We start from the raw sequence: 26267 nt of genomic DNA, 5'->3' as shown, positions 1-26267 counted from the left end.
GAAATTTAAAATTTTCATTATCTGTTTTATTATATCAATAGTTTAATTACTTTTGTATATTGCAATTATCAATAGTAGATTAATAGTCCATTGTTAATAGTAGATGGATTTGAATATCATAGCAGTGTCTGTGTCATTAGAAATCTCTTTTTGCTAAACAAAAGTGAATTCGGATCCTGTTTATTACTTTCAGAAGATGCTTAATATTTTTTCCCATGGGAGATGAGCTTCTTAGAGTATATAGTATTTTCTGTGATCTGAATTTTTAAAAAGCTGGTGAAAAGTGTATTCAACAGCAGCTACTGCCTTCAGAATTGAGGGACAGTCCAATTCCAGGGCAAATGACAGGATTTTTAGTGACAGGAAATTTATATTTGTAGGTAAGATACCAATATTGTTAGTCTTGGCAGTGGAAAACATCCTTACTCAGGAAATCCCTTCAGGATAACTTCAGGTATATTTTGCAGTCTCCTTGCCTTCAAGTGAGCACTTAAGCAGTTGCCTAAATCCCTATTTAGAATTATTGTTGCCATATCCTTGCAGAGGTTTATGTTGGGCTCTTCTCCTTGCCTGATACCACTTGGGGTTACACATACTTCCACAGCCTCTCCAGCTTAGCCAGTCAAACTCAAAGTCCAGCTGCAGGCTGTCAGTCCTTGGGCACAAACCCCAGGTTTTTGGCCTGTTTATGTGTGCACAGCATGGCAGGTGCTTCTGCAGAAGTCACAACCTACAATAGGTCAAGTATTTCTCAAAATGTTTCAAAAAATGTTTTCAAAAAATGTTTTCAAAAAATGTTTTCAAAATCACTCATTTTTATACTTAAGCTCATGGCTGTTGATGAGCTTGAGTGGTAAAAACTGGACTGTTAGCAAGAACATTAACCCATTGTTTTATCTGTTCTCTTCTGGAAGAAACAATACTGCTTTAATTCATGAGTAGATAGGAGGTTTTTCTCTCCAGTTCCCGAAGAACCAGCATCCACCCTCCACTCACAGGGACACCACTCGCTAACAATAAGGTTTCCCTTTTCTTCTGCTCAGCTCAGGAATCTCCTTTTCCTGTTTTCACATTTTTGAAGACAAAAAAATTGGAGGAGAATAAACTCTTCTCCCTGACCTAATCTGCTGTAAAAATGTTTGGCACCACAGCTTAACCAGAAAGACTTAAGAAGGTAGAGTGCCACCAACAGAGTGGCTGCTTAGGCCAGGAAGAGCCTTGTTGGCCAGTGGCAGATTTAAAGGGACACCCTAGAAGGGATAAACCATGAAGAGGAGCTCAGTGCCTTCCCCACCTCTGCTGAGGGTGCTGCCAGGGTGCCTGTGCCAGCTGAGCAAGGGAGGAGGGGATTTTTTTCAGGATTCTAATTCACATCACTTTGCCAGCCAGACTTTCAAATCAGCCCTTGCTGGATAGTGCCACCCAGGGACACCCAGTGATTTTGGAGAAACAGTGCAAAGACAGCTGAGAGCTGAGATCATTGACTGGCTCGGGATGGGGACCCTGTCCTGGCCTTTTGTCCTCCCATTGTCTGTGCCTCGCCCAGCACTGTCACTGAGCTGTGCCAGCCCTGCCTGTGACTGATGAGGGTGCAGAGGCAGCTTGAGGCACGTGTAGAATGCAAGTGTCCCCAGGAGAGACAAAAAGGAAGGATGAAGCTTCTCTTGCTGAGCAGGAGTGGAACAAAAGCCAGGAAAGCAGGGAGGCCTGTTTCACTAGGAAAAGAGATTGGCAAAATTAGGGATTTCTATTCTGTTCAAGATGGAGCCACAGGCTCTAGATAGTCACTTGGGCACAATTCATGTGGAAGAAGCACTCTGCTCTTGACTTTGTGTCTAGCTGTACAGGTGCCACGTGTCACTTGCAACAGCATTTGCAGGAAAGCTGGTTTCTGTCCTGCTACTATTTGCTATTAACAGTCCAGCAATTTAAATTGCCTCACGCTCTCATATTGCTGTTTGCTTCTACTTTAGCTGAATACAAAACCAAATCAGCATGTGAAAACCAGGAACTGAAGCTCCACTGTCAGGAATCCAAGTTCCTTATCATCTACTCGGCCACCTATGGCAGATGGGCACACGAGGAGAGCGTCTGCTCAACAAAGGCGGAGCACACACCCCCCTTTGGTATGTTTGGGCACCACTGAGGGACCTTCTCCAGGCAGGAGCACAGGGAAGACAGAACACAGGTGGGGAGAAACTTCAGGTGCAAGAGCAATGGTGTTTTGAAAGCATCCATGATGGCAAAGTGAGAGAGATTATTTCTGAAACTCAAACAAATTGCCCAATATGAGGGACAAACAGAGAGTAAGAAATGCAGCAAAGTAATGAACTTCCATATAGTTAATCAGTTCTTAGTATGATTAGCATCAAAAACTAGTTCCCTTGCCTTGAATTTAGGTGACATACAATAAATATCAGCTGTTTGTCTCTCTTCTTTCTCCAGCTTCTGACAATGACCAGGTGACCCAAGAGTCACGACACTGTGTCTTACTGCTTCTTCTCCTTCTCTGATACCTGTTTCTGCCAGATATTCCCTGCCTTAGCTGCAGACTGTACAGAGAGGGTCCATGGGGCAGGGCCATTGCTTTAGATGCTGTTGTATGACCAGACCCCAAGCTGTGGTGGCACATTAGGAAGTTAAATATGCCTGGGACTTCTCTCTGGCACCAAGTCAGGAATGTCCTATGTACCTAGTGCTAAACTGAATAATAGGTTCAGCGGTGACACCAAGGGCATGAAGGTAACTTTTCATGCCATGAGAAGGCCAGCATGAGCTGAGTGTGCTGTTCAAACCCCTTGGTACCACACAGGGAAGGGCTTGCATGACTGATGCCAGCCCTGTGCAAAGGCTTACCATTGCTCCTAAGAAACATGCTTTACACGTCACCTATGAGAAGCATCTCTGAACATCAAGAAGAGATCAGTAATTAATCTTAAGAGCCCTTTGTCTGCAAGCCAATGTTTCTATTTAGTTACATCGATACTATTAAAAATTTATTGGCTGAAAATTGCAATCTGTTCTTAGCGAACAATCTAAGATTGCCAGGTCTGTGTTTCACAGCGACTCTCTTGGGCCTTCACACAGACTTAGCTGTGCCTGTCTGTTCTGTGGAGAAAACATTTTAGCAGGTCTCTGACAGGCCCCATACCCCATCTGACAGTGGCATAAACAGGTGACACAAGGCAGGGCAGAGATGTCTTGGCTGATCAAGAGAAGCTGCCACCACACTCATGTCTTGCACTTCACTGACCTCTCAAAATCACTCCCTTGCCTCTAATGTCAGCACTCACAGTTCACAGATCAGAATTCTGCCAACCTTTCCTAATGGATAAAGTTTCCCAGGATAAAGAGAAAGAATCTGCAACAGCAACAAGCTCTGCTGTGGCCCTTGTGTAGAAAGAAGCACCTGAGAAGCAAGACCCTGGCTAGCACTGGTTTTGTGTTATTTAAAGCAGCCTAAGACAGTAGTAATAGGAGAGAGCATAAAATCCGAGACAAACACAAGGTAGATCTGCAGAAGGTAGATCCTTGTATAGATTTCCTACTACTTAATGGAAGTGCTTGGCCTCTTCCTGCATGGTGTCAGTGACTTTCTACAGGCATTGGAATTTCCAAGAGCCCCTGGGGGGCGTGGGAGTTCACATTCAGTTATCATAGAAGATTTGGTACTTAGGCGCCAGACCAAACTGGCTCCAGATCTATCTGTCTTGAGCCTGAATCTTATTTATGTGGTTATTTAAGCACCTACAGATGTAAGTGGGTGCATGATTAGATTTCTGCAATGATTGCGTATCTTTCAGAGAAAACAGTGGTAATTTGAATGTAATGACTTGAGACAGCTCTTCCCTCCTGAATCAGAACCCATGTACCCATTTATGTTTGCACCAAAAGCTGAATTGGATACAACACACATGCATTTTTGTTTCTGCTCACACTGGTGCAACTCAGCCTAAGGGCAGCGCTCAAGCCACTCCAGTTCTTTTCCAGAGAAACCATGAGGCAATTTTTTTAGCACTATGCAGAAGAGAAGTTACCCATAGGTCCTAATGACAGGCCCAGAAAGTCTCTGGTGAGCTCAGAAGTTCTGCACATCTCAATACATGATTGGGTCCTGGCAGGTGTTCTGGGTATTGAATTGGATGCTCCTCGAGATCTTGGCTCCCTGCTGGTATGTGTGATAGCAGTGACAGACAGCAGCTTTGGGCTGGGACAGATGGGTTCTCAACATCACCTTTCTGTGAACTACCTGTCAAATCAGCTGACAGATTTTCAGAGTTTACTTCAAAGGGATCCCAGGAAAACATAACATTTATTTGGCATAAAGGCTCTTCTCCATATAGGAAATAAACTATATAAATCCATCTCTGTTGTGGGAGGTATCTGTGTGGCCTTGAGCACTTGTAGGATCATGAGCCTCACCTTCCACATTGAGCATGAGTATCTACTCAAGCAACTGGTTTTCTGAGCCACTTTGATGGTAAAAGCCAGCTTCTGCAGCTGTCCAAATGCCTGGCACCGTTAAGCCTGTACAGACTTTCCAGCAAGCAACTTTCCTGTTTTACTAAGACTGTCAACAACTTCACAAGAAAATTCTGGGTGTGGTTCTGTAGCAGATGGTTCTGCCTAGAGGAATCCATTGTGCCCAGCACCAAAGGAGGAAACCATAGCTGTCTGTTCCTGTGAGAATTACTGCCTTTTCTGACCCATTATCTCTTGTATTTGTACTAACATGTGCATGAGGAAACAGAAAATTTATTGGTCAGAAAAAGTTAAAGAACTATGCCAGAACAGGTTACCATAGAGAGCACCAGGAAAATTCAGGTCAACAAACACCTCTCAAATAATAAATTACTCTTGTTAATACATGAAGATACTTGAAAGAAGGCTTGGTAGCAGGTCATCTCTAGGTTCAACTTGCAAGCTAGAACACTGCAATATCCTTCCCAGAAATTCCTCTGGATGCACATTGGCTGGTCAGATGTATGTTCCCTCAAGCACCAGTGGCCAGCAGAGCCCTGAATTACACCCCTGTCATGGTTCTCATTGCTGGAAGGTGGGTTCTTTCCAGTACAGCTCACTGTTTTACCCAGTCCCACTTTTGGAGGGTTGAGAGGGGAGGTGGAGAATTCACAAACTCTCATCACAGCTTGCACTGTGCCAAGACATACCCTGGGGATGGGATTTGTCCTAGTCTCCTCTTTCTTCCCAGGGGAATTCAGATAAGAAGAAGGGGTGAGAAAGTCAAGCAAGAAGGATTTTCAGAATCCTGTAGGTTCCTTCCAGTCCAACTAGGTCTCATGATTTTTTTAATGTAACAGGATTCTATAATACTGTGATTATTTTTGTTTGTTTGGATATTGTAGCCAATTCAAAGGGCCTCTTATTCACTGACTGATTGATAAGCTTTTGGTTTCTGTCCCTTACTGAAAGATGTACTCTTTGCCTGGTGTGAGCCTGTCCCCTAGGAAAGTCTCTTGAGAGCAGAAGTAACAGCAGTGAAGGTACAAGCAGCTTTAGGCAGATCTGGAGATTTTTACACACTGCCTTGGCACTTCAGTCATGGGAGACAGGAATCAAATTGATTTTGTGGATGCAAAAGTAAGGATAAAATCGTTCAATTTTGCTTCCACCACACAACCCCTCAAGTCAGCTGTGTCTATGTGCAGACATCAGATATGAAAAGGTCCTTGTCTGTGTCAGCCTGAGCTAACTGAGAAGCTAAATATATGCTTTGGGTCCCAAGAGGTGCCAGTAGGAGCCATTGCATCCCTTTGCCCCAGTGAATGTTATCAAGACAGAACTCCCTTAAAAGAAGAGGTTTTCAGTGCAGCAGCAGGATGAAGATTGTTTGAAGGGGGGAAGAGACCAGCCACCATTTCTAGAGTCCAAATAACTTTCCTCTGAGATGAACAGGGAAGATCAGATTTTGCTGGTGGAAGCTGCTTGGAGCACGCTGAGACAAATATCCCTTCAACTAGCAATGTTTTCTTTACCAGCAGTTGAGGGGTTTCTTGGGTCTATTTTTTTAATTGCTCACATTTGTGAAAGGTTTGGAAAAGTACACTTGGCCTTCAAGTCTAAAAGGAGTCAAGGAACTCCTGTCTTTGCACATGCAGGAACAGGGAGTCTGGTTCCTGCTGTCAGGAAATGGAGACCCACACTTGTCTCTTGCTCTTGGTGTTTGGTGGGGTGGACCCCCCACTCTGCACATGCATCTGCAAGGAGGAGAGAGACACCAAGTTTGGGTTTTTTTTTTTTTTTTGTACAAAAGTGCTGCTGATCACATTGTGTGTTTCTGCTGGAATCAGCAGTTCGAGTGGCCCTTTTCTGATGCATAGGCAGGACCCTGTGTGCCATGCTCTTGCATAAATTACCATATTATTTCAGCAACTTTCTTTAGGAGTCTGCAGCCTTAGCTTGCTCCAAACTCCACAGTTTTCCCTTGTCAGTTCATGTCCCCACAGCTGATAATCTGGGCTCCACAAAGCACAAGCCATCCTGATTTGGAGGTGTGAAATCTTTGCTTTCAGTTGATTTTAAAAGCGAGCTCCTTATTCTTCTGTGTGTGGGCACAGCCCAGAACACATAAAGCGGCGTGAGTAGCAGTTGGGGATGAAAGCAGCTGGAAGCATTTGGAGAGGGTGAGACAGGACGCTGTTGCCACAGCCTGGCACAAGATGCTCCATCACCTGCAGGTTTTGTGTGGCAGGGTGGAAAGAAAGGGAGGGAAAGCTCCTCCTGTCTGAATTGAGAGCAGCTTTAAGAAACCAGAAGACAAATTACTTCTCATTAAAGCCTGTGTAATTTATGGCATGTCATTTGCATGCCAAAACTTTCCAAAACAAAGCTAATTAGGGAGCTGAAAGAGCCTTTCCTCCAGAAACAAGGCTTTCTGCTCCAACCATTAAATAGCTGCAGTCAGACTGGATAGTTTATTACTGCATTAAGAACCTCGTCTTGACACCCGTGTCCCCGTGCCATCCATAGCAGCGTCTGGTACAAAAGATCCACCGACAGTCTTGGTGTGTAAGAAGCAACTTTGGAAGAAAGGCATGGAGAAAGGAGTGTTTTCCCAGCCACATATTGCTGCCTTGTCTGCCACCGCTGGATGCCACCAGCCTTTTAACACTCTGGGAATGTGCCTTTCCAGAGGCAGGTTATTGAAAATACATGGTACCAGTCTAACAAGCCCCAGGGATATCTGTAGATCAAAAAACACCTAGTCAGAAAGAAGCCACACTGCATATTTATGTTCATCTCCCAGCTCATGGTTTCTGTGGGGCCATTCCGTGGGATTCTTTACTCATTCAGTCACTGGAATAAGGTATTTGACCAAGAGGAGGGTAACTTATACAAGTTAATCCCATCAGGGCTGCTGGGAGAACTACTGGGAAGATAGCAAGGCCACATGTAAACCAGACAGGATTTTTTATTAAAACCCAAAACCTTTTCAGAATGCAAGAAGTTTTGAATAAGTCTTTTTTTTATGTTATAACACTTTCAAAGTAATGTCTGTCCTGTCCTGGAGAAGAAACAGGCCACGGTTTGCATTGACTCACCTGTGACACCAGGCAAGCCCTGGAAGGTTCTCCAGAAACTGGCCTGCCAAGAACCTGCAGGCATATAAGGAGTGGCTCCTCAGGTAGAAGAGCCAAATCTAACATGGATAGAGATGATTAGAAGCTATTAAGTCCCACAGAAACATGAGCAAAGGCAAAATGAAACATACACTTGCCATATCACTGAATATGTAGAAAAACCATCAGCACAGCATCCTCCTGGTTTTTTAAGGCACCAAGAGTAGCTCCCAGGGCAGGAAATTCTATAAAAAACATAATTCAGTTTGCCAGTTTGCTTTTGTGCTCCCAATCTATTAATTTATTAATCATTTGACAACTCTTCCTGATACTCTCCAGTTGGTTTTGTACTTGCCAAAGTAAGCCTAAAACATCCATGCAAATATATCCTTACTCATCTGGCATTACCAGGGAGGGACACTAAAACTGCTGAGTTACTTAATAGAACTCCTCAATACTTTAGGTCAGCCTTTCCCTGCCTTCCCAGCACTTTCTTGATACACACAGGTATTGGGATTTTAGGTCTCTGAAAAGTCAAAGAGTTCTGTCCTAAAATCCATGTCCAAAGCAACCCACGAGCCCATTTCCAGACAGATCAGCCCCATATCTCTTGATGACGCTGCCCAGGTATATGACTTCTTTAGTACTGGTGTCAGGGAGTTCACTCTAAAAATCACAAATCTGCCCCATTTTCAAACATTAAATGTCAGGAACTCTGTCTCAAACCTTCTCTTCTGTTCAAACAAATTTGGGGAACCTTTGGTGTATGTTTGCAAACAGTGTTTCTCCTTCCTCTACAGAGGCACAAATGAGCTTCTGCAGTTGGCAGCTGTCTGGAGGCCATCCTTTATTGTAGGAAGAGGGGCTGTTTTAATTCCCAGAGAATGATATTTCAGACCTTTAGAGCCCCCTTGCCTCAGAAGCTTGGAGTGAAACATATCCCATACACAGAAAGCTGCAGTGTGTGAGGTGATGCAGAAGGACTCAGACAAGTATTACTTTCTCCAAACTTGCCCTTTTCTGCATCCTTTCTGTTTAGAAACCAAAACTACAGGATGTTTTTTTGCTTTGTGGCTTGGAGTTTAGCAAATGTGGATACAGAGAACTTAATCACATTTAGAGACCTTCTATTATTTAAAGCAGTGTGACTCACACACTTTCCACTCAAATAATTTCAGCTCCAGTGCAAAACCCATTATTGGAAACCACATGTTTTCCTGGTTAAATATTGAGCCCATTTTGACCTCTTCATAGTAAACCAAAAGCTACTTTTTAATACCCTGAACTTCCCTGTAACCTGAGCTGTTGCAACACATAAAAACTGATCTCACCTGGCTTGAACTGAACATAGATATCCAGTCGGCTCATCTCAGTAACCCAGGGCTGAGAAACAGACTTGGAAACAGCATTTAATATCTCTTGATTTGAGATGGCATAGATGGAGAGCTATTTGGATGTCCTTATTTTTTCCAACACCTCCTGAATGAATATTGAGACCTTACATTGGGCACCTGTTTGGAGCTTGGTGAGACTCTTTCTGCACCCTTTGTATGCACCTGTAAGGCAACATGGGAGAGTTACCTCACTGCAAGTTCACATTTTTGTTGCAGCTGACTTCCTTGCATTGACAGATCTTAATATTTAACCCTGAAGTCCTGCTAAGGCGAAGTTACACCTGAGATCTGGTGCAGATTTGTATCTCTAGTCATGCATCCAGCAGCTCTCATTTCAGATAACACCAGGGTGTTGTATATTTATTGTATGTATTTTTTCTTTCAGACTGTTTGTCTTACACAGCGCTGGAAGTGTTATCAAAGAGGTGTTATGGGAAACAGAGATGCAAAATCATTGTCTCTAGCCAGGATTTTGGAAGTCCGTGCCTACCTGGAGTGACAAAATATCTAAATGTCAGCTATGCATGTGGTAAGCGCAAATGCACAACCATTTTCAAGGCCTCATTTTGCTTACAGAGACACACACGCATGTCCACTGAGCTTTCCTAAATACCCATTTCCCTTTAACACAGGAAGTGTGTGACACAGCCATACAAAATACATGAATAACTCCCCTGGGCACAGCGGCACCTAACAAAGACTCTGGCCTTAAGGGGTTTTTTGCTATTAAAAAAAACTATGTAGTTCAATATTTTTAAGAAATACTATCAAGATAAGAGTTTGTTCCACAGAGCTCACCTGCAACAGAGCTAGGAAAAATAAATTGGCATTGCCTGGCATCAGTGCAGGTAAAACAGTCCAGCATAATTGAAGCACTGTGTACAAGCCCAGTCCTGAAATCTGATTCATGTGAGTACATCTACAGCTTCTCCCTCACAGAGGGGTTTCCTTTCTCATGGAAAGCAAAGTGAAGGTTTATGAAAACTGAAGGTTTGAGGTTATACATCCCTTGCAGGACTGAAAAGTACTTCAGCTCATTCCTCAAACAAGAGGGAACAGTTTTCCATATTGCTTGCTATAGATGAAGATAATTTCCTAAGAGGCAAGCAGAATTCCCTAAAATACTTCAATAGGAGCAGCTCCACAGGTACATACTGCAGAGTCCTTTGGCTGCATCCCTAGTGAGTAGTGGTCAAAGGGCACAGGTTACCTGAGACATGCTTTTAAGAACAGGTGAAGATTGATGGCCAGATCACCTCTACCTGAAGATCAGAGGAAAATGAGCCCCAAGAGATTTTCAGTCTCCCCAGGAATTGGTTTGTCAGCTGTGAAAGGTAGTGCAGTAATTCAGCTTCCTATTATTGGAGAGATCTGGGAATCTGCCATTGGACCAATACATTATAGTATTGTGCAGCTTCCTTTATGAATGAGCTAATGTAATTCTCTCTAGTTAGCATGAGCATAATTACAACAAGTTGTTCCTCTTTGCATGTCTGTGTACCAGAAAAGCAGAGTGAGTTTGCTTGTGAGTTTGTTTGCACTGGATTTACGCATTCTGTTAGTTAGGGATATGGTTTTGCAAAAACACGTGGGTAACAAATAGTGTTCTTTTGTGTTGCTGGCACATTTGGAAGAGTTTTTCTTCTGCCAAATCTTACTGGGCTGTGCAGTCTGAAGCATTAGCCAGGATCTGCAGATCCGATTATTTTACAGATCATCTAAGGAACATGGGAAGAATTTGGCATATTCCAGAATGACAGTTTCCATTCATTCTACTTACTAGAGGATGCCTGCTAATCTGATGCTTCCCAAGATAATGCAAATAGATCTCCCCCTGTATTGACAGGAACTCAGCAGAGCACTTTTGTTCTCAGGGCTGTAACACACTTGAAAGTATTTCTATCATGGTCAGGAGTGTGAAAAACCCCATATTCCCCACCCAGTGGTCAGCAGCTGTTTAGGGGTGGTGTGTCTGGCTGCATTCTTACACTTGCAGTGCAATCCTGACAGTAAAAAATGACAGGAGCTGGGAGGTGCTGGTTTCTGGAAGTCTCAGTGCCCCAGTGATCTGCTCAGCACCATCTCCTGTCTGCATGAGGTGGGACCTCCTGGCTCCTGCTGAGCCTGCATTTCAGGATCAGGGAATCCTCTCTCAGGAAACATGGCTCCCGCAGCCCCGCGGTGTATCACACTCCCTGGCTGCCAGAGTCCCTTTGTGGGCTGCCTTTGGCAGCCTGCAGGATGTGACTGACTCCTACTTGCTAAACTAGTGCTGGCACAAGTTGTAATACAGATGTGATTATCTTAATAAAAATTCCTATTCTGGTACCAGCTGTTCTGTTCAGAGACCTGATGTAGCCTATACCAGTCAAAGTCCTTGCATCTGCAAGGGACAATACTGAAAACAAGCAATGCAGGCAGCCAGGGGCCCTTTCTGTCCATGCCATTTTGAATTAAACATTCCCCTGCAATAAATATTTGAATGGCATAGGGGAAAAGAGCAAGCGAAGCCCTGGGGAGCTCCCCCCGGGAGGAAGAACATCAGCACAGGTGAGGGAGCCCCAGGCCACGCAACAGGAGCTCTGCACTGGAGAAGGTGCATCCTCCCAGGGTGTTGTTCACCATACAGGCATGTTGTTCAGAACAGCCTGGCCTGCGCATGCAGACTGCAGGCTGGAAACTATCCTGCTCCCTGTCTGCCCCACACACCGAGGAAAGCTGCTGGAAAACAGCTACAAACTACCACGAGGTACAAGACGAAACAGAAATGAGCTTATTTACCCCTGTATCTGTTGGCCTTCCACTGCAAACAGGAGCTAAGATTCCCAGAAGGATTCCTTCATCAGGAAAGGAAACAGCTCTGACTTTGAGCCCACACAGAAAGAAAAGTCCTGCTCAAAAAGAAGTGCTATTTTTAGTTGTTTTCCAAGCAAAAACTATGCTAAGCTGCAAACCTCAGTCTCTGCTGTTCCATTTAACTCTCTCAAAACTATTTCTTGGCAAATGTTTCTATGTGGGATAGAGGTGAGTGCCATACTTGAAATTTCTTCTCTTTTTACCACCCCCCCGCCCATCAGTCTGAAAATCAATCAATCTGCCTTCACACAGTACAGGAACAGGTGCCAAGATCTGATGGGCTGAAGGGCCCATTCATCCATTACAGAATATGTGAACTCTCAATGCCTGTACAATGCACCTGGTTGTAGTTCTTTCAGTTATTTGAAGAAGACCGTGAACACTTATCAAGGGAATAAAATAATGAAATTAAAAGATGGAGCTCATTTATTCCCATCCTCCTCACCTTCCTCAGCAACTGTCCGTCTCAGAAGTTTCCCAAATGACATCACACAAGACTTCAACATTTATCTTAGAATGACAGTGAATTCTCCTCATCCAAACCCAGTATTTAGATGCAACTTAGCATCTGGCTGTAGCCACTTTATGCCAAATTTAGAGGCCAATTTTGCCTCCATCCACTGGTTGGCACACCCTTGAGGGGCTGAAAACGGGGCAGGTTGCCAGGCTGTATGGAGATGCACTGATGTTCCTGGAGCAGGCTGGTGTGTGAATCCCATCACAGACCAAGAGCTGCCCTGACTTCACATGAACCACACAATCATAACATTGGAAAAGACCTCCAGGATCGAGTTTAACCTCTAATACAACTGTCAGAAACCCAGTTAACAAACCCAGGGCTAGCAGTGAGATGCGTAATTAACTGGGGAGAGGTTCTTAAAACTAACAGAACACAATTTATCTTTTTTCTTTGCAGTTCCTAAATTTATCCTCACGGCAGTCAACCCCCTGGTCCCTGATAACAAGTCTTCCATCAAACAGAACGATGGTATGTACCACCACAGACACAGGGTTTGGGATGAAGCAGTGGAAACCCTGCTGAAAGAGCTGCTCTTCCCAGAGCAGAGGACAGGCCGGGAGTGGGATGTGAACACAGTCCTGCAGTCCTGGCAAAGCTGTGGGAAGAGTGACCTGCCCAGCCTGCCCAGAGCCAGCATGCTGGGAAAAATAAAAGTCAAAGTGTAGCTGTTTCAGGGTGAAGAATCTTTTACAAGTTATGCCAACACCAGCTCTTCTCGAAGGCCACAAAGTTAAGGATGAGCCTGATGCGTGTCCTCAGTAACAGAAGTGCCTGGCATGTTTGGGCTGGGAAAGCCATTGGAGAACTGTGAAGCTTCATAAAGTAAAATTATTTCAGAAACCCCAGTGGGAATAGGCAGAAGGAGTTTCACTTGGCAGTAGACTCTTTTAAATCAATTTGCCATTTTCTAGATGTTTGATATTTTCAATAATTTGTTAATTATACTTTAACTTACCAACCATTGTTTGGTCTAGTGTTCTGCAGCTCCTTCAGCACAGCACCAGCCTGCCTGTGTTTTGGGTGGACTTGTTAGCTGGAAAGTTACTGGGTGAATATCAATTTAGTAGATTCATTGAATGTGCTTTACCTCCTCATGTCACAGGTGTCGACCTTGATCCAAGGGAGTCGAGACTTCCAAAGAAAGATGGAACTATTGTTAGCTCTAACTACTTGGCTACATTCGCATACATTAGAGGTAGGAAAATGAGGCTGAGATTGTGGCATTGTGGGAAAAAGGAGGATCAACTCCAAAGGTTACAACTAGTAATCCCATGTTTATGGTAATGATATTATTACAATATAATCACAATTGATGAGATGAGACAATCCCAGCATAATTGATATTTAGGGAATATTCCTTGCCTTGAAGGATTCAAACTCTCTTAGCCACTGCAGCCAAGATATTTTTAAATTTTGGATGGGGACTGTTGGTTGTTCAGTAGTTTTGAAAGCCTGGCCCTGACCTGTGAGAGCACTGCAGACATCCATCTTTGGAATTGTTGGGTTGCATACATACATGGATCATCAAGGATTAATAAAAAAAAAAGGCAAAAAGCCATCCCAAACCCAGCCACCTCTGCTGTGAGATGAAGCAGCTTCTGTGACTTAGCAATACTAAGGTGCAAAGGAAGAAAAGTGCTCCCTACTCAGCCTGGCCTGGAGATGCTGCCGAGGCCCTGCAGAGCCCGGACTCACTCTTCTCATGCCCCCCGTTGGTGAGGGCAAGGCCCATTCTGGCAGGATGGCTGGAAACAGCAGACAAGGTGTGCAGAGTTCTGGCAGCTGGCTGACAACAGCACTGAGCTGCTCATAAAGGGCTGGGGTCATGTTGTTATTTTACAATGTTATAACCAGAATGGATTCTTGCCCAGCAGTTCGGAGAGGCAGAGCTGGCGGGGTTGGGCTGTGAGTGTCGGGAGGTTTGGGTGCCCTGTGGCTATGGAACACTTGGGAATGGTTGCTGGGGTTTGTAACCAGCCTTGGCAGTTTGTACAGTGATTAAGCCCTGGCTTTCTTGCCTGCAGATCACCCTGAAAGAGTCGCTCTCCTGTTTGTGTCCAGCGTTTGTGTGGGGTTAATCCTCACACTGTGTGTCTTAGTGATCTGCGTGTTGTGTCCTAGTGACATCCAGAAACTGCACAGGAAGAAGGATCAGCTGGTGCCAGAGAGTGCCAGAGCCTACAGGAGCAGTGAACAGGAGGAAGAGGAAGAGGAGGGGGAGGATTCCTCCCTTTCAAACACCCAGGATGAGACAGACAGACTTTACAGACCTCCTTACTCAGGTTATAACTCAGCAGAGGCAGCAGAACTGGCTGAAAGGATTGAGCGCAGGGAGCAGATCATACAGGAAATCTGGATGAACAGTGGTTTGGATATGACACCCCCTAGAAATATGAATACATTTTATATTAATGAACAATAAATGGCTTATTTTGGATGACACTCTACCCCTTTTTTTAAAAAAAAAATGTACCTTCTGTGAAGGAACATTTGTATCAGTGAATATAATTATTTGTAAAATAAAAAGAAATATATACAATAAAAAGAGGGCTTCATACCCTTGACTGTCTATAAATCCTTCTGCGAAAAACACTCTACAGTTTTAACTCGTGGTACGGATTACTTTTCACTGTAATTTACAGTTTCACTGTAACTGCCAAATGCATGTTTAGGAATATTAAAAAAGGTGGAAATATTTAATGAGATGTATTCAACTATCAGAACAGATCTGCCCAAGATGAGCTCCTGCTGCTACCTGTGCTGGCCAATCTGTGAAGGACAAGCTTCAAAATGGCTGCTGCTTTCATAAAAGACTCTTGGAAGTTACCAGACGCCAAGAATACTTTACTTAAGGGAAAGACTGGGTTCATTTTTCTGATCCCAAAGCAGAGTTAGAGCCAGCACTTGAATGCAGGTCATATTCTCAGGATTTTTTATCAGTTCCCAATCTTCACTTGAAAATTGTTAGTCAGATTTGGTTTCAGTTGGAGAGAAAATTAAATCAGTAATGTATCTAAGCTGAAAGCAGAACAGCCTTCCTGTCTTAAAAATGTCTCCAATATTTTTGCTGCAGCCCACAGGGAATTTACTGAACAAAAGGAGGAAAAATGTCACTTCCTACTGGTAATACTTCATGGGTTCACTGTGCTTCCCCACTTAGATGCCGTGTGCCCAGGTAGAACATAGTATGAAACACTTGGAAAGCAAACAGTGACATGGCTTGTCATTTCCTGCCGATACAAAGTCAAATTAATCCTGGAAAAACTTTAAAGGGAGGAAGGGAGCTTTCTCAGGTGACTAAGGCACAATCCTGTGCTCAACTGGAAAAATCTCACCAGCAACTAGCATCCTATCAGCGGAAGGAAGAGAGGCTAAGGAGATGGACAGAGGGTTGAGGTCATCCAGAGCACTGGGAAACTGCAGGAGAGGCCAGGCACAGCCCCAAGCCTGGCTGCAATCCCACTGCTCTGCTGCTCTCCCCTTTTCAGTAGGAAGCTGTCATAGCCTGTGCTATGCATGATTTTGGTTTAGGTCTGGAGAAGCCCATGCCTTGGTCCTGAGAGTGGAAGAAGGCAAATTTTTACCTTTGGGGAGGGCTTTGGGCCAGACCTGGCCCCTTCCTCCCGACTCACGGGGCAGGTGCCCACCCATTTCCCAGGCAGATACAAAGGGACTGATCTACATCCTAACAATTCCTCCTGCTGACAAACCATACTAGTGAAAAAAACTTGATCCTCTTGTTTTTATGGAGCAGGCTGGATGCTGGCCTGCAGGGCTCAGGGTAGGGGCCCCTGCTCTCATGGGCTCCCCAAAACTGAGTCCTGGTGAAACTCCCTTCTGGAGAGCCTGGGGCCCAAAGCCCAGCTGATCTCCAGCTGATCTTTTCTGGAAGTTATCTGGCTGGCAGTCAATGTTTGTAAGTCACTAAAATTTGTCCATTTTCGTCCCTCATTTTTTATTGGGAAGCCTTCCCTCATTTTTAATTGGGGTTTCAGCCCATAAGCAGACATCCTAACAAAAGTTGGGCATTACCCTTCCTTCAGACTTCACTTTACTCAAAACAAGGTAAAGTTAGCATGGCCTAGGGGTGGCCACCTGGAGAACACCTGGTCCAGCCAAAGATGGGACTCCACAACGTTTCTGGGCAACCTGTGCCAGTGCTTGGCCACCCTCACAGTGACAAAGTGTTCCTTGATGTTCAGAGGGACCCTCTTGTGTTTCACCTTGTGTCCACTGCCTTTGCTCCTGCCACTGGGCACACAGGTCCTTTCCCCACTTTGGTCACTTCATCCACACCTCCGTCCATCTGATACCCCTCAGCATTCCCAGCTGAAACCAGGGTCTTCACTCCTGGTGACAAAACAACTGCAGTGGCAGCAGATCAGCAAAAACCAGTTTGCAGCTTAGAACTTAGTCCCTTCCTTGGGACAAAACGTTTCGTTCTTCCCAACTCCCAGTCCTCACCTTGCTTTTACAACCTCGGAGGAAAAAGACATTTTACATTGAAATAGTGATTTAACTGATGACCTGATCTCCTCCTGACCTTCCTCCCTGCCTGCCACCACTCACCAGCAGGCAGACAGTAAGAAATTCCTCCAGGTGCCAGAGAAGCAGCTGCTTCCTAAGATGGAGCATTTCACAGACACAGGGAATGTTTTTTGAGGAAAAAAAAAAAAGCGCAGTGCTTAATAACGCATGCCTGTTTAAATGGATCCTCAAACATAGTGACAGACCCTGTCCAAGCCCCAGCACCAGGAGCAACTCAGCAGGGCAGGGAAGCAGCTTTTCAGCTTTTGCTCCAGGCTGGGAGTTCAAGCTTCACTCAGGATCTGTTCCTTTGACTGAGCTATTTATAGTTCTGCATTTGAGTTGCTATTTTTTTTCTTTTTGCGTAAACTTTCCAAGTCTAACTGGGGAAAGCTGTCAATTAGTGGTTCACCTCATTTCCAAACATTCACTGTTCACAGCAGTCTGAGAGTCAGAATGAAGATAAACAAAAAAACCTGATAAACAGACATGGAATGATTTTCATCTTTCTGAAACAACACCCAAAGTATCCAGTAGACAAAACAGAAAATTAATGAGGTATGCACTTCTCTGTCCCAAGCCCTAAAAAACTAGCAGCTGAAGTGCCATAGCTGGAATCTCTCCAGGATGAGTGCTGAGGTATCCACAGGGATGGTGCCATGAGGCAGCAGCAGAAATGCTATGGGAAGGACACTCAGGGCTGGCTCTGGGAAGGAGTTTCAGCAGGAATATCCCTGCAGTTTCCCAGAAGAGCAGCCTAAGGAGAAAGTACTGCAAAGAAGAGCTAGCAAGTTGTTTGGACTAATTGGTTCGTGCCCCACACACAGCTGTGGGCATGACACACATCTGGAAATTGTATAACCCAGCATCAACACTGAACTTGCTGGAAGGCAACATGCAGTGCTGGTGTGGCTGTTTGAACTCCCCACTCCTGCCTTGAAATCAGCCTCAAGTTTGTCACCAGGAACGCTGGGTGAGGTTGCAGGAAGCAATAAATAAATCCTTCCAAATCCTGGGTGAGGCACAGAATGCAGCAACGTGGGAAAGCAAAACCGCAAAAAGAAAAGGAATGAAACCAGGTGTGGAAATTATTTCCATTCATCAGGATGGTGATATGGGCATAAAACAAAAATTTTAGCAATGTTCTGCTGTGTATCTCCTTTGAGAGAGAATGGATTTTTTCTGTGGAAGGGCACGGCTACTCTCAAACTTGCAAAAATAAGTGGTCTACAAAAAAAGACAAAACGCTTTTGCAAAGTTGCAAACCTATGTGTGGTGTTTCTATCTCATTATCTCCTTGGACAGTTAAATACCCACAGGCTTTCCTGGGTTCCAGTACTCTTCCATCATTTTCCAGTGAGTTAATTCAATTTCACCCACAATAAATGAATCCAGCAGATCCACAAACACTGGTGTGAGAACTCCAAAAAGGATCAATGCTATTGAAAGTTTGCTCAGCTAAAGAAAAAACCAGCACCAATTACAGCAGAGAACAGCAGTTAAAGGGGCACAGAATCCAGGTTAAATATCTCCTATGCCTGCTTTTCCCTTGCTTTCAGAGAGGAAATGAGAATATTATAAGCTCTGGGACACTGATTTTCCTCTTAGGAAGTGGAAGAACAAAGTGTTTTTTCAAAAACCTCTTTTGCCATGTGAAATAATTCCAAATAAATTTTAAATTAAAAATATTTGAAGTTTTTCAATTCAGAAATGCTGGTTTTTCTTTTTGTAAAAAGTCATGTTACTGTAAAGTTGAGATTCAAGAAAAACTACCAGACACAAAACTTCTCTGAAAGTAAAAAAAAAAAAAAAAAAATCAGTGATTGAAGTAAAACCACCATTAATAGTTCATTGAATGACATTCATTACCTGTTCTGCATCCAATCTTCAAGCTGTGAGTTCAGCAAACACTTGCCTTTTACCTTGATCAGTGTCTCTTCAACCATACTAATACAGAAAATTATGATTATTTTTTTTACTTCCATCCTAGAAGATCTGGTCCTATTAAACTTGGGTTTATCCAGCCTACCTGCAGATGATGCTTATTTTTGTATACAAATTACTGTCAACCTCTACATACCAGAAAGAAAAACTAAACCCGAAGAATGAAAATGAAGCATTCCACAAGGATGTTACAAGTGTTTATAAAAAAGCACTTCCTTTAAACAATATTAAGAGGATAACTAATTTCAAAATGACAGTTTGGAAACAGCTATGTTGAAACGTAAAGAAGCACAGGAAAAACCTTAATTCTCCCTGGATTAGTCAGGGGAAACTGATTTCCTACAAAATAAATTACCTTCTGCAGAGCACACCATCTAATAGCAATGCAAGAATGAGAAGAGAGTATAAAGACCACTCTGAACAACACCAAACATTCCAGTGCATATTTACTACATTTCTTACCTATGAAAGAGATTGACATTTCCATATCCAAATTACAAGTTTCTAATAAAATACCAAATGTCAAGAGAATTTGTCCATTTCTTTGCAGAGGAAAGTGCTGCTGCAGTTACAGAGAAATACAAACGTTTATTGAACATCTAAGGCCACAGAAGTGACAATTTCAGCTGCTGTCAGAAGTATCTACCACACACAACACAACCCCTTGCTTCAAACAAGAGCATCAACCGAGCAGCTTAAGAAGGGGCTTGCAGAGCTTCATCTTGGACCCCATTTGATGTCTTTTACACCGTGAAATTGCCTTTTCAGAGCATGGTTGTCTGCCCACTCAGCATTTAGAAACGAGTCGTCGTCCTCCTCCTCCAGTTTCTGTGGCAGAGAGGGGAAGGAGGCAGTGAGGGATGCAGCCTGAGCTCTGTCTCTGTCGGAGCAGCCCAGCTCTGGGGCACCAAAGGAACACTTACCTTCAGCTCCTCCTGCTTCCTGTAGTAGTACAGCATCATCTCTTTTTGCTCTTCATGGCTGATCACAGGCTCCCGCCCCGGAGCTCCTTGTCCTTTCTGGAAGGGAAACTGTAAATGTTGCTGATGGCATTTGTGATGCAAAGGAGAAGCTGCTACACAAAGGCATCAAAAAGCTTTCTTCAGACAACTGGATTGCTCAAATTTAATAAGGTCCCTCAGGACAGGAAAATAAATGCTGAGAAACTGTGGCTGCATTCATGGAATCAGAAAATGGTTTGGGTTGGAAGGGACCTTGAAGATCATTTAATTCCATCTCCCTGCCATGGGCAGGGACACTTTCCACTAGACCAGGCTGCTCCAAGCCACATCCAACCTGTCCTTGGACACTCCCAGGAATGAGGCAGCCACAGCTTCGCTGGGCACCCTGTGCCGGGCCTCAACACCCTCACGGGGAAGTGAGGGTTATTTTTTCATCTCTGTATCTGAATCATGCTGTCAATTCTGTGGACATCAATAGAAGATGCAAACAGGATAAAGTGGAAATTTATGTAAAATAGACTTAAAGAGACATAATAAATCTGTTTTAAGGCCACTCTAGATATCTCACGATAGGCCCATGTCTTTAGCTCCTCTACTAATACAGACAGGATGTCATAGGATTCAGTAAAGCAGGGAAGTAAGGGAGTTACAAACCACTACAAATAAAAGGAAATGTCTTATCCAGGCCACTATGCCCCTGGAAGAAATGATGGACAAAGCAGAAAACACGTGCTGTCAGCAACTACAAACACAGCCATCTTGCATGGAGATGGTCGATGCTGTCTGAGGTGGTTTGGGCAGGGAGGAACCCCTGTACTGCCCTTGCTCTCTGAGCAAGTCCTTCAACTAATTAAAGACAGCATTCCTGGGAGCCTACACTTCAGTGGCTATTGAGATGCCACACCATTTCCCAGTGACCCTGAGAGGAAAGAAAGCAAATCTGGTTTTCTAAATAAATCTCCTAAATCACATAAATCACCTGACTTACCTCTTAGGGATGCAGTGCAGAACCCACTGCAGGGTGGCAAGATTTGCCACAAAACTTCCCAGTTTGTATTTCCTCTTTAAATACCTCACAAAAACACCATGGAGTAAGAAACAGCAACTACAGTATGTAACTGGCAGGCTAAAGAATTACTGAAGAAAAACTCAGAGTATAATCCATTCAAACCTTAAAATAGATGTACAGTTTTAAGATGCTCAAGTTGGAACTAATCTAATCCATTTTATACTCCTATGGATAGTTCTCTTCCACAGAGAACAGACAACCAAGGGTGAGGAACTTGTAGAGCAATCTCCCAGCAATACTCACTTTTTGGATCTTGACAATGATGGTCGTTTTCTCATTTTTGCCTACATAGTCAGAGAGCAACTTTGTTTCTTCTAACTGCTTTCCTGCCCACCACAACTGTGCTTCTGATTCTTTTATAACTTCAGTTCCAGCCTGTGACAATATAAACAAGGTGAAGAGTTGGAGGGTGCTGTTTCTTGCCTTTTTTTTTCAAAACCTGATTTTTTTTCAGGAAAAAAAAAAAGTCTTTCAGGTATTCCTAACATGAAGTGTAATTTTACACTCTACTTCTACATCTTTCTCCTCATATTCATCTATGGCATTTTTATTTACATTCCATTCAATCTTGACCTAATATAAACACTTTGGGCAACAAATTCTCCATGTTGGAGGTGAAAACAACTTTCACTGATAAGGTGAATAACAGTATAGGCCATGTTTAACCCAGGAGTACATACAATGGGAATACATTACTGCATACATGAGTTCCCGACAAGTCTTCTTTATCTTCAAACTCCATCCTAATTGGATCATGTGGAGGCAATCCCATTGGATACACAATGATGACAGCCCCGCGGAGCTGCTCCAATGCATCTTTCACCGTCTCCATATTAACACACACATTGGCCTGAACTTGTTTCTGAAATACAGACAGGGATCATTGGCAATACAAGCAAACCTGCAGAAGTGGCCAATTCAAAGGTTAAGTGATGGGATATCAGAGCAGAGCTAACAGGCTGCACAAAGACATCAGGAGTGCAAATTTCCTCACCGGAATACTGACTTGGGAGTACATGTCACCTTTGGCCCCTCTGTTTAGCCTGCTTATGTGGGGTGGAGGAGAAAACAAAAAAGGGAGATCACTAAACTGTGTGGGAGACAACTGCCCATGGAACACAGGACTCACACCAGGACACACGGACCACAAATACCAGACAGGGGTGCTTTGGCTCCAAGCACTTGTGATTCATGAACGTAATTCAAGCCAGTAAAATTCAAGTGAGGGATGGAGAAGGGGCTTAAAACTTGAGAAAAAAATAGAGCACATGTGAGCAGAAGTGTAAAGCTTGGCAAACTGCACAGCTCATGCAGAGAACTGCAAGACCAAGTACTTGAGATCATTCCAAACCCCATTGCAAGGATAAAGGAGAAACATGACACATCTGGAAGAAAAAAAATAAAGGCATTCCCTGCAGATTTAACAGCTTCTCAGGTACTAAGGTAAGGGAATGTTGCCTCCTTGTGGACATTCTTGATCTGGTTGACTGGCCAGTACCACCTCAAATACACAGGCATGGTTTCTTCTTTTTTGTCATGATAAACTGGCAAACCAAACAAATCACTTTCCAAACTATTCTTAATGCCACCCATAAATATTACTAAATTTGTGTTTCAAAGTCACACAAAAGCTGAAACACAACACAGAGCACCCTACACATTTTGCAATGTAAATTTGAATACCTGACAGCACCGTCCCATCAGGGCAAACTTTGTGCTTGTCTTTGAACACACACACAGACACTCAGCAGGACTGAGCATGACTGCAAGTGCTTGTCAAACCAAGGCCTAACACTGGCCCATCCCTGGAAGTGTTCAAGACCAGGCTGGATTGAGCTCTGAGCCTGGTCTAGTGGAAGGTATCCCTGCCCATGGCAGTGGGGTGGGACTGGGTGAGCTTTCAGGTCCTTTCCAAACCAAATAATCTGATTCTGTGATAACCTAAGAGATTAGAACACATTCTTCAATTAATTACACATAAAAGTCAAAAGACTTAATTAACTCCAAGAACAGCACAGAATGCAGTTAATTTTTCACCAGAAAGCACGACAAGCATTCACCCAAAGAACACACCAACAGCAAATTGCAAGGATAAAACTGAATGTGATTTAATCGTTCCACATGGGCTCGGCTGCCAGCATTCCCTTGGAGTTTAGTATCTGATTCCTTAACCTGTTGAACCACTTGCCAAAAGCCTTAAAGAAAAACATTAACCTAAATGTCAGGTTTTATTAGACTATTCACATCACTTGATAGCATTTCTGAACAACTGTCAGCCCTTGCACTGAAAGAAGTCTGATGTTATTTAAGATGTCCAACTCCACAGAATTGCTTAGGAAGGCCCCACACATCACTTGAGAAACTTACCTTAGAGATTAATGCCTTGGCTTCTTCTATTGTTTTCTTTATAACTTGCTGCATTTTTTCATTTGGAGCTAAAAGTAAGAGACACATCTCATAGTCTATGCTTACTGTAAAGAAACCAAGCACATACTCTGTCCAGACTCCACTGTGAGCAAATGAAACAGCATTATATCATAAAGCAGAAGTTATATAGTTCATTCTTGTATTTCTTACTAACTTAAGAAATAAGCAGTATTTTTCATGGGACACAAAAACTTACTTTTCCCAAAGACATGTGACTGGTATTTGCTCCATTCCTGGGAGTATTCCAGGCCAGGCTGGACGGGGCTTGGCACCATGTAGTCTAATGGAAGCTGTCCTTGCCCACGGCAGGGGATGGAAGTGGATGAGCTATAAGGCCCTTTCCAACCCAAACTATTCTGTGATTCTACGATCTGGACTTCATCTGGGACAAAGGCCCTCAGTAGAAAGCAACAACCATAATCCCATACCCTCCACGACAAACCAAGGCTCCTTCCCTGCTGGACTATTGTGGGCTGTACTGGCAGACATGCTTTAACTGGGCATAACAGCTTGCACCTTTCTGACTTGTCTTTTCTAATTAAAATCTCAATCTAACAATGAAGACAGTTCCACAAACACACTGTACATTTCATATCAGAGTTATCCATTTCAATTGCTATAAAAAGCCTGTCCTCAAAAACAAAAATCCAGCTAAAGCATACTCATTCCCAGCTCACGTCCCACTTGGGTGCATCATTTGATGGCACTTGGCTTGGCTTACATATACACACTGATCAATTATCTAACTTTGTCAATATCACAAGGCTATCCTCCCACTCACAAAAACATGCTCTGTGAATCTGAACTCCAGTCAACAAGAAAAAAGGAGAAATATTAGAAAAACAACCTGTTAATGTATCTTGGAGTCCCCAGGGAAACCCAGTTCTCCACAGTACATTTACAGATGGGGAGAGCAAACCCAACTGGAAGAGTCAAACTTGCTCCTGGTGATTGTTTATGTGCTGAAGAGACATACTGCTCTTTAGGCTTGTTAATCAGCATTACCCCAGATTCTAAACCAAGACAGAATTCCTGTGTGTGGAACTTATAGTTTGGCTACCCCATTCCAGAATTAGGGATTTGTTGCTCCCTGTTGTATTACGGATTGTCTGTGTCTGAAGGGAAAGAAACAAGCACTGACATTTGACTTACCAAATCCATTTCTTCGCCCCATTTCATCCTTCCTGAAGACGCTTCCGCCGCTTGGGACACACTTCTCTGCCCACTCATCCTTTAACTTCAGCTCTTCGATCTGCTCATCTGTCAGTCCTTGCATATTGTAAGGTAAGGAAATACCATGCTCTGCCAGCTCCTCCATCTCTTTAGAGTGTTTAGAGAACAAGATTAGAAGTCTCTGTTACTATAGTCAGTCCATTTACAAAAGCCTTTCACATTATGTACATGCAGGCAAAACTTGCCCCTAGCTTTTTGTTTCTAAACAGGCAAATACAGGGAATAAAGAATAAGGGATATAAACACACACATATAGATACAGATGGTGTAATTATGTTAAAATTTGTACATTTTACATACCCATAAAACAACATAACAAATGACGCGTGCAGCGATGCAAACCCCCATGGTAATTAGTGGCGACAAACATTTCTTTTTTATATTTTCCTGGTCAGATTTTTTTAAATTTCAGATCAGCATCAGTATAGCCTCGGACACCCCACAAACACCGTGGCTGTCACACAGCTGGTGTGGGTGGGCTGCACCCTCAGATCAGGCTTACCTGACAGGAATCTCTGCTCTGACAGCCCCACGCTGGGGTGGGAAATGGTTTTTAAAGCTGCCTCAGAAGTGGACTCAGCACTTATTCAGACATGTCACTGATCCATTGCATGGCAGGAGATGCTGGTGGTGGCCAGTATAACACCACACACCCGTCAGGGCACTGAAGGAGCACTGCACACTGCCCTGAAGGAGGACTGGACAAGGGCCTGGTAACAGGGCAAGGGGAATGTCTTCAAACTGCCACGGGGCAGGGTTAGACGGGATACTGAGGAGAAATACTTCCCTGTGAGGGTGCTGGCACAGACTGCCCAGAGAAGCTGTGGCTGGTCCCAGAACCCTGGAAGTGTCCAAGGCCAGGTCGGACGGGGCTTGGGGCACCCTGGGCCAGCGGAAGGCGTCCCGGCCATTCCGCGATTCCCCGATTTAAGCAGCCGCTACCGGCACACGCAGCGGGAGAGTCTTCAGCGCGCTGCAGTGCCCTCACCGAACACCGAGGGCGGGAACTCCCGCACGGCCCCGCTGCCCCGAGCCGCTCCCGCCGCCGCGGCCCCAAGCGGTACCTGAGCACAGGCGCTGCACCTTCAGCCGCCCGTTGTGGATGCGGGCGACGAGCGGCGCCAGCTCGGCCAGGCGGGCGCTGCCCGGCGCCTCCAGCAGGAACTGGCTCTCGCCGCCGCGCTTGACGTGCAGCCGCACCATGGCCGGGCCCTCAGCAACGGAGCCGAGTCCCTGGATACCGGCGGCAGGCAGCGAGCGCGGGGACACCGGCCGCGCCCGCCGCTTCGGGAGGCTCTGAGAGCGCGGGGGGGCTGCTGCCGCCCCTGCCGGCAGCACCGGGATCCTTCGGGATCCGCCGGGATCCTTCGGGAGGCCCCGGTCCCGCCGCAACGGCGCCGCCGCCAGCGCTTCCCCTTCCGGCCGCCCGTGAGGGCACGGGAGCCGCTTAAAGGGCCCGCGCGCCCTGCCCGCCGTGGGGAACGACAGATCGTCCTACTAACCGCAGGTAAGGAGTGTGACTACCTCCTAAATTAATTGTTCTAGTTAATCATCACCTAAATGCGTAAAAAATATAATTACTGGACTATTCTAAAATTAACTCTCAGGCGGTATTTAGCAAAGTTGTTACAAGGTGCTTCTGTGGGGACAGCTTGGGAAAAGGCCTGACACATTCAGTTTTGATGCACTGATATGTCCCATGAACAAAGCCCGGGAGAGAAAGAGGGATTAGGGAAGTTGGACATCTAGAATGCA

The 26267-nt window shown here is 44.4% G+C and overlaps 2 protein-coding genes and 1 long non-coding RNA gene across 6 annotated transcripts in view; 2 read left to right on the top strand and 1 right to left on the bottom strand.

Moving 5' to 3' along the window:
• EVA1C (eva-1 homolog C) overlaps positions 1-14912 on the top strand; it is a 32545-nt gene extending 17633 nt beyond the window's left edge. The window contains exons 4-8 of one of the 2 annotated variants that reach the window (XM_064407212.1): positions 1974-2126; positions 9360-9503; positions 12747-12818; positions 13453-13545; positions 14375-14912. In XM_064407212.1, coding sequence (XP_064263282.1) covers positions 1974-2126; positions 9360-9503; positions 12747-12818; positions 13453-13545; positions 14375-14772 — 860 coding nt within the window. In that variant the 3' untranslated portion in view covers positions 14773-14912. The remainder of the gene's footprint in view (positions 1-1973; positions 2127-9359; positions 9504-12746; positions 12819-13452; positions 13546-14374) is intronic. The other variant, XM_064407213.1, reaches the window with a different exon arrangement.
• A 4338-nt stretch (positions 14913-19250) lies between these two features.
• Positions 19251-25912, bottom strand: CFAP298 (cilia and flagella associated protein 298). 2 transcript variants are annotated; one of them, XM_064407216.1, is made up of 7 exons: positions 25577-25912; positions 24432-24599; positions 23220-23287; positions 21556-21714; positions 21096-21227; positions 19745-19840; positions 19251-19649 (listed from the first exon to the last, which is right to left on the bottom strand). In XM_064407216.1, exons 1-7 carry the CDS (start codon positions 25713-25715, stop codon positions 19539-19541), a joined length of 873 nt encoding a protein of 290 aa, XP_064263286.1. In that variant the 5' UTR covers positions 25716-25912; the 3' UTR covers positions 19251-19538. The 2 variants fall into 2 exon arrangements, with proteins under 2 accessions (XP_064263286.1, XP_064263284.1); XM_064407214.1 differs by having other exon boundaries at positions 19745-19852; positions 25577-25868.
• LOC135293215 (uncharacterized) overlaps positions 25882-26267 on the top strand; it is a 49385-nt gene continuing 48999 nt past the window's right edge. The window contains exon 1 of one of the 2 annotated variants that reach the window (XR_010355323.1): positions 25882-26019. This is a non-coding gene — a long non-coding RNA (uncharacterized LOC135293215). The remainder of the gene's footprint in view (positions 26020-26267) is intronic. The other variant, XR_010355322.1, reaches the window with a different exon arrangement.

Source organism: Passer domesticus, unplaced genomic scaffold (genome assembly GCF_036417665.1).
Source record: "Passer domesticus isolate bPasDom1 unplaced genomic scaffold, bPasDom1.hap1 HAP1_SCAFFOLD_87, whole genome shotgun sequence".
In the NCBI taxonomy this organism is placed as follows: domain Eukaryota; kingdom Metazoa; phylum Chordata; class Aves; order Passeriformes; family Passeridae; genus Passer; species Passer domesticus.
This window is presented reverse-complemented; position numbering and strand designations above follow the sequence as displayed.

What these genes read in the sequence shown, in the direction of transcription:
- CFAP298 (XM_064407214.1), bottom strand. Translation starts at nt 25,715, where the DNA reads ATGGTGCGGCTGCACGTCAAGCGCGGCGGCGAGAGCCAGTTCCTGCTG. An exon ending in CCAAGGCATTAATCTCTAAG is followed by an intron (nt 21,715 to 23,219) that starts GTAAGTTTCTCA and finishes TCTGTATTTCAG; the next exon opens with AAACAAGTTCAGGCCAATGT. An exon ending in AAGACTTGTCGGGAACTCAT is followed by an intron (nt 21,228 to 21,555) that starts GTATGCAGTAAT and finishes ATATTGTCACAG; the next exon opens with GCTGGAACTGAAGTTATAAA.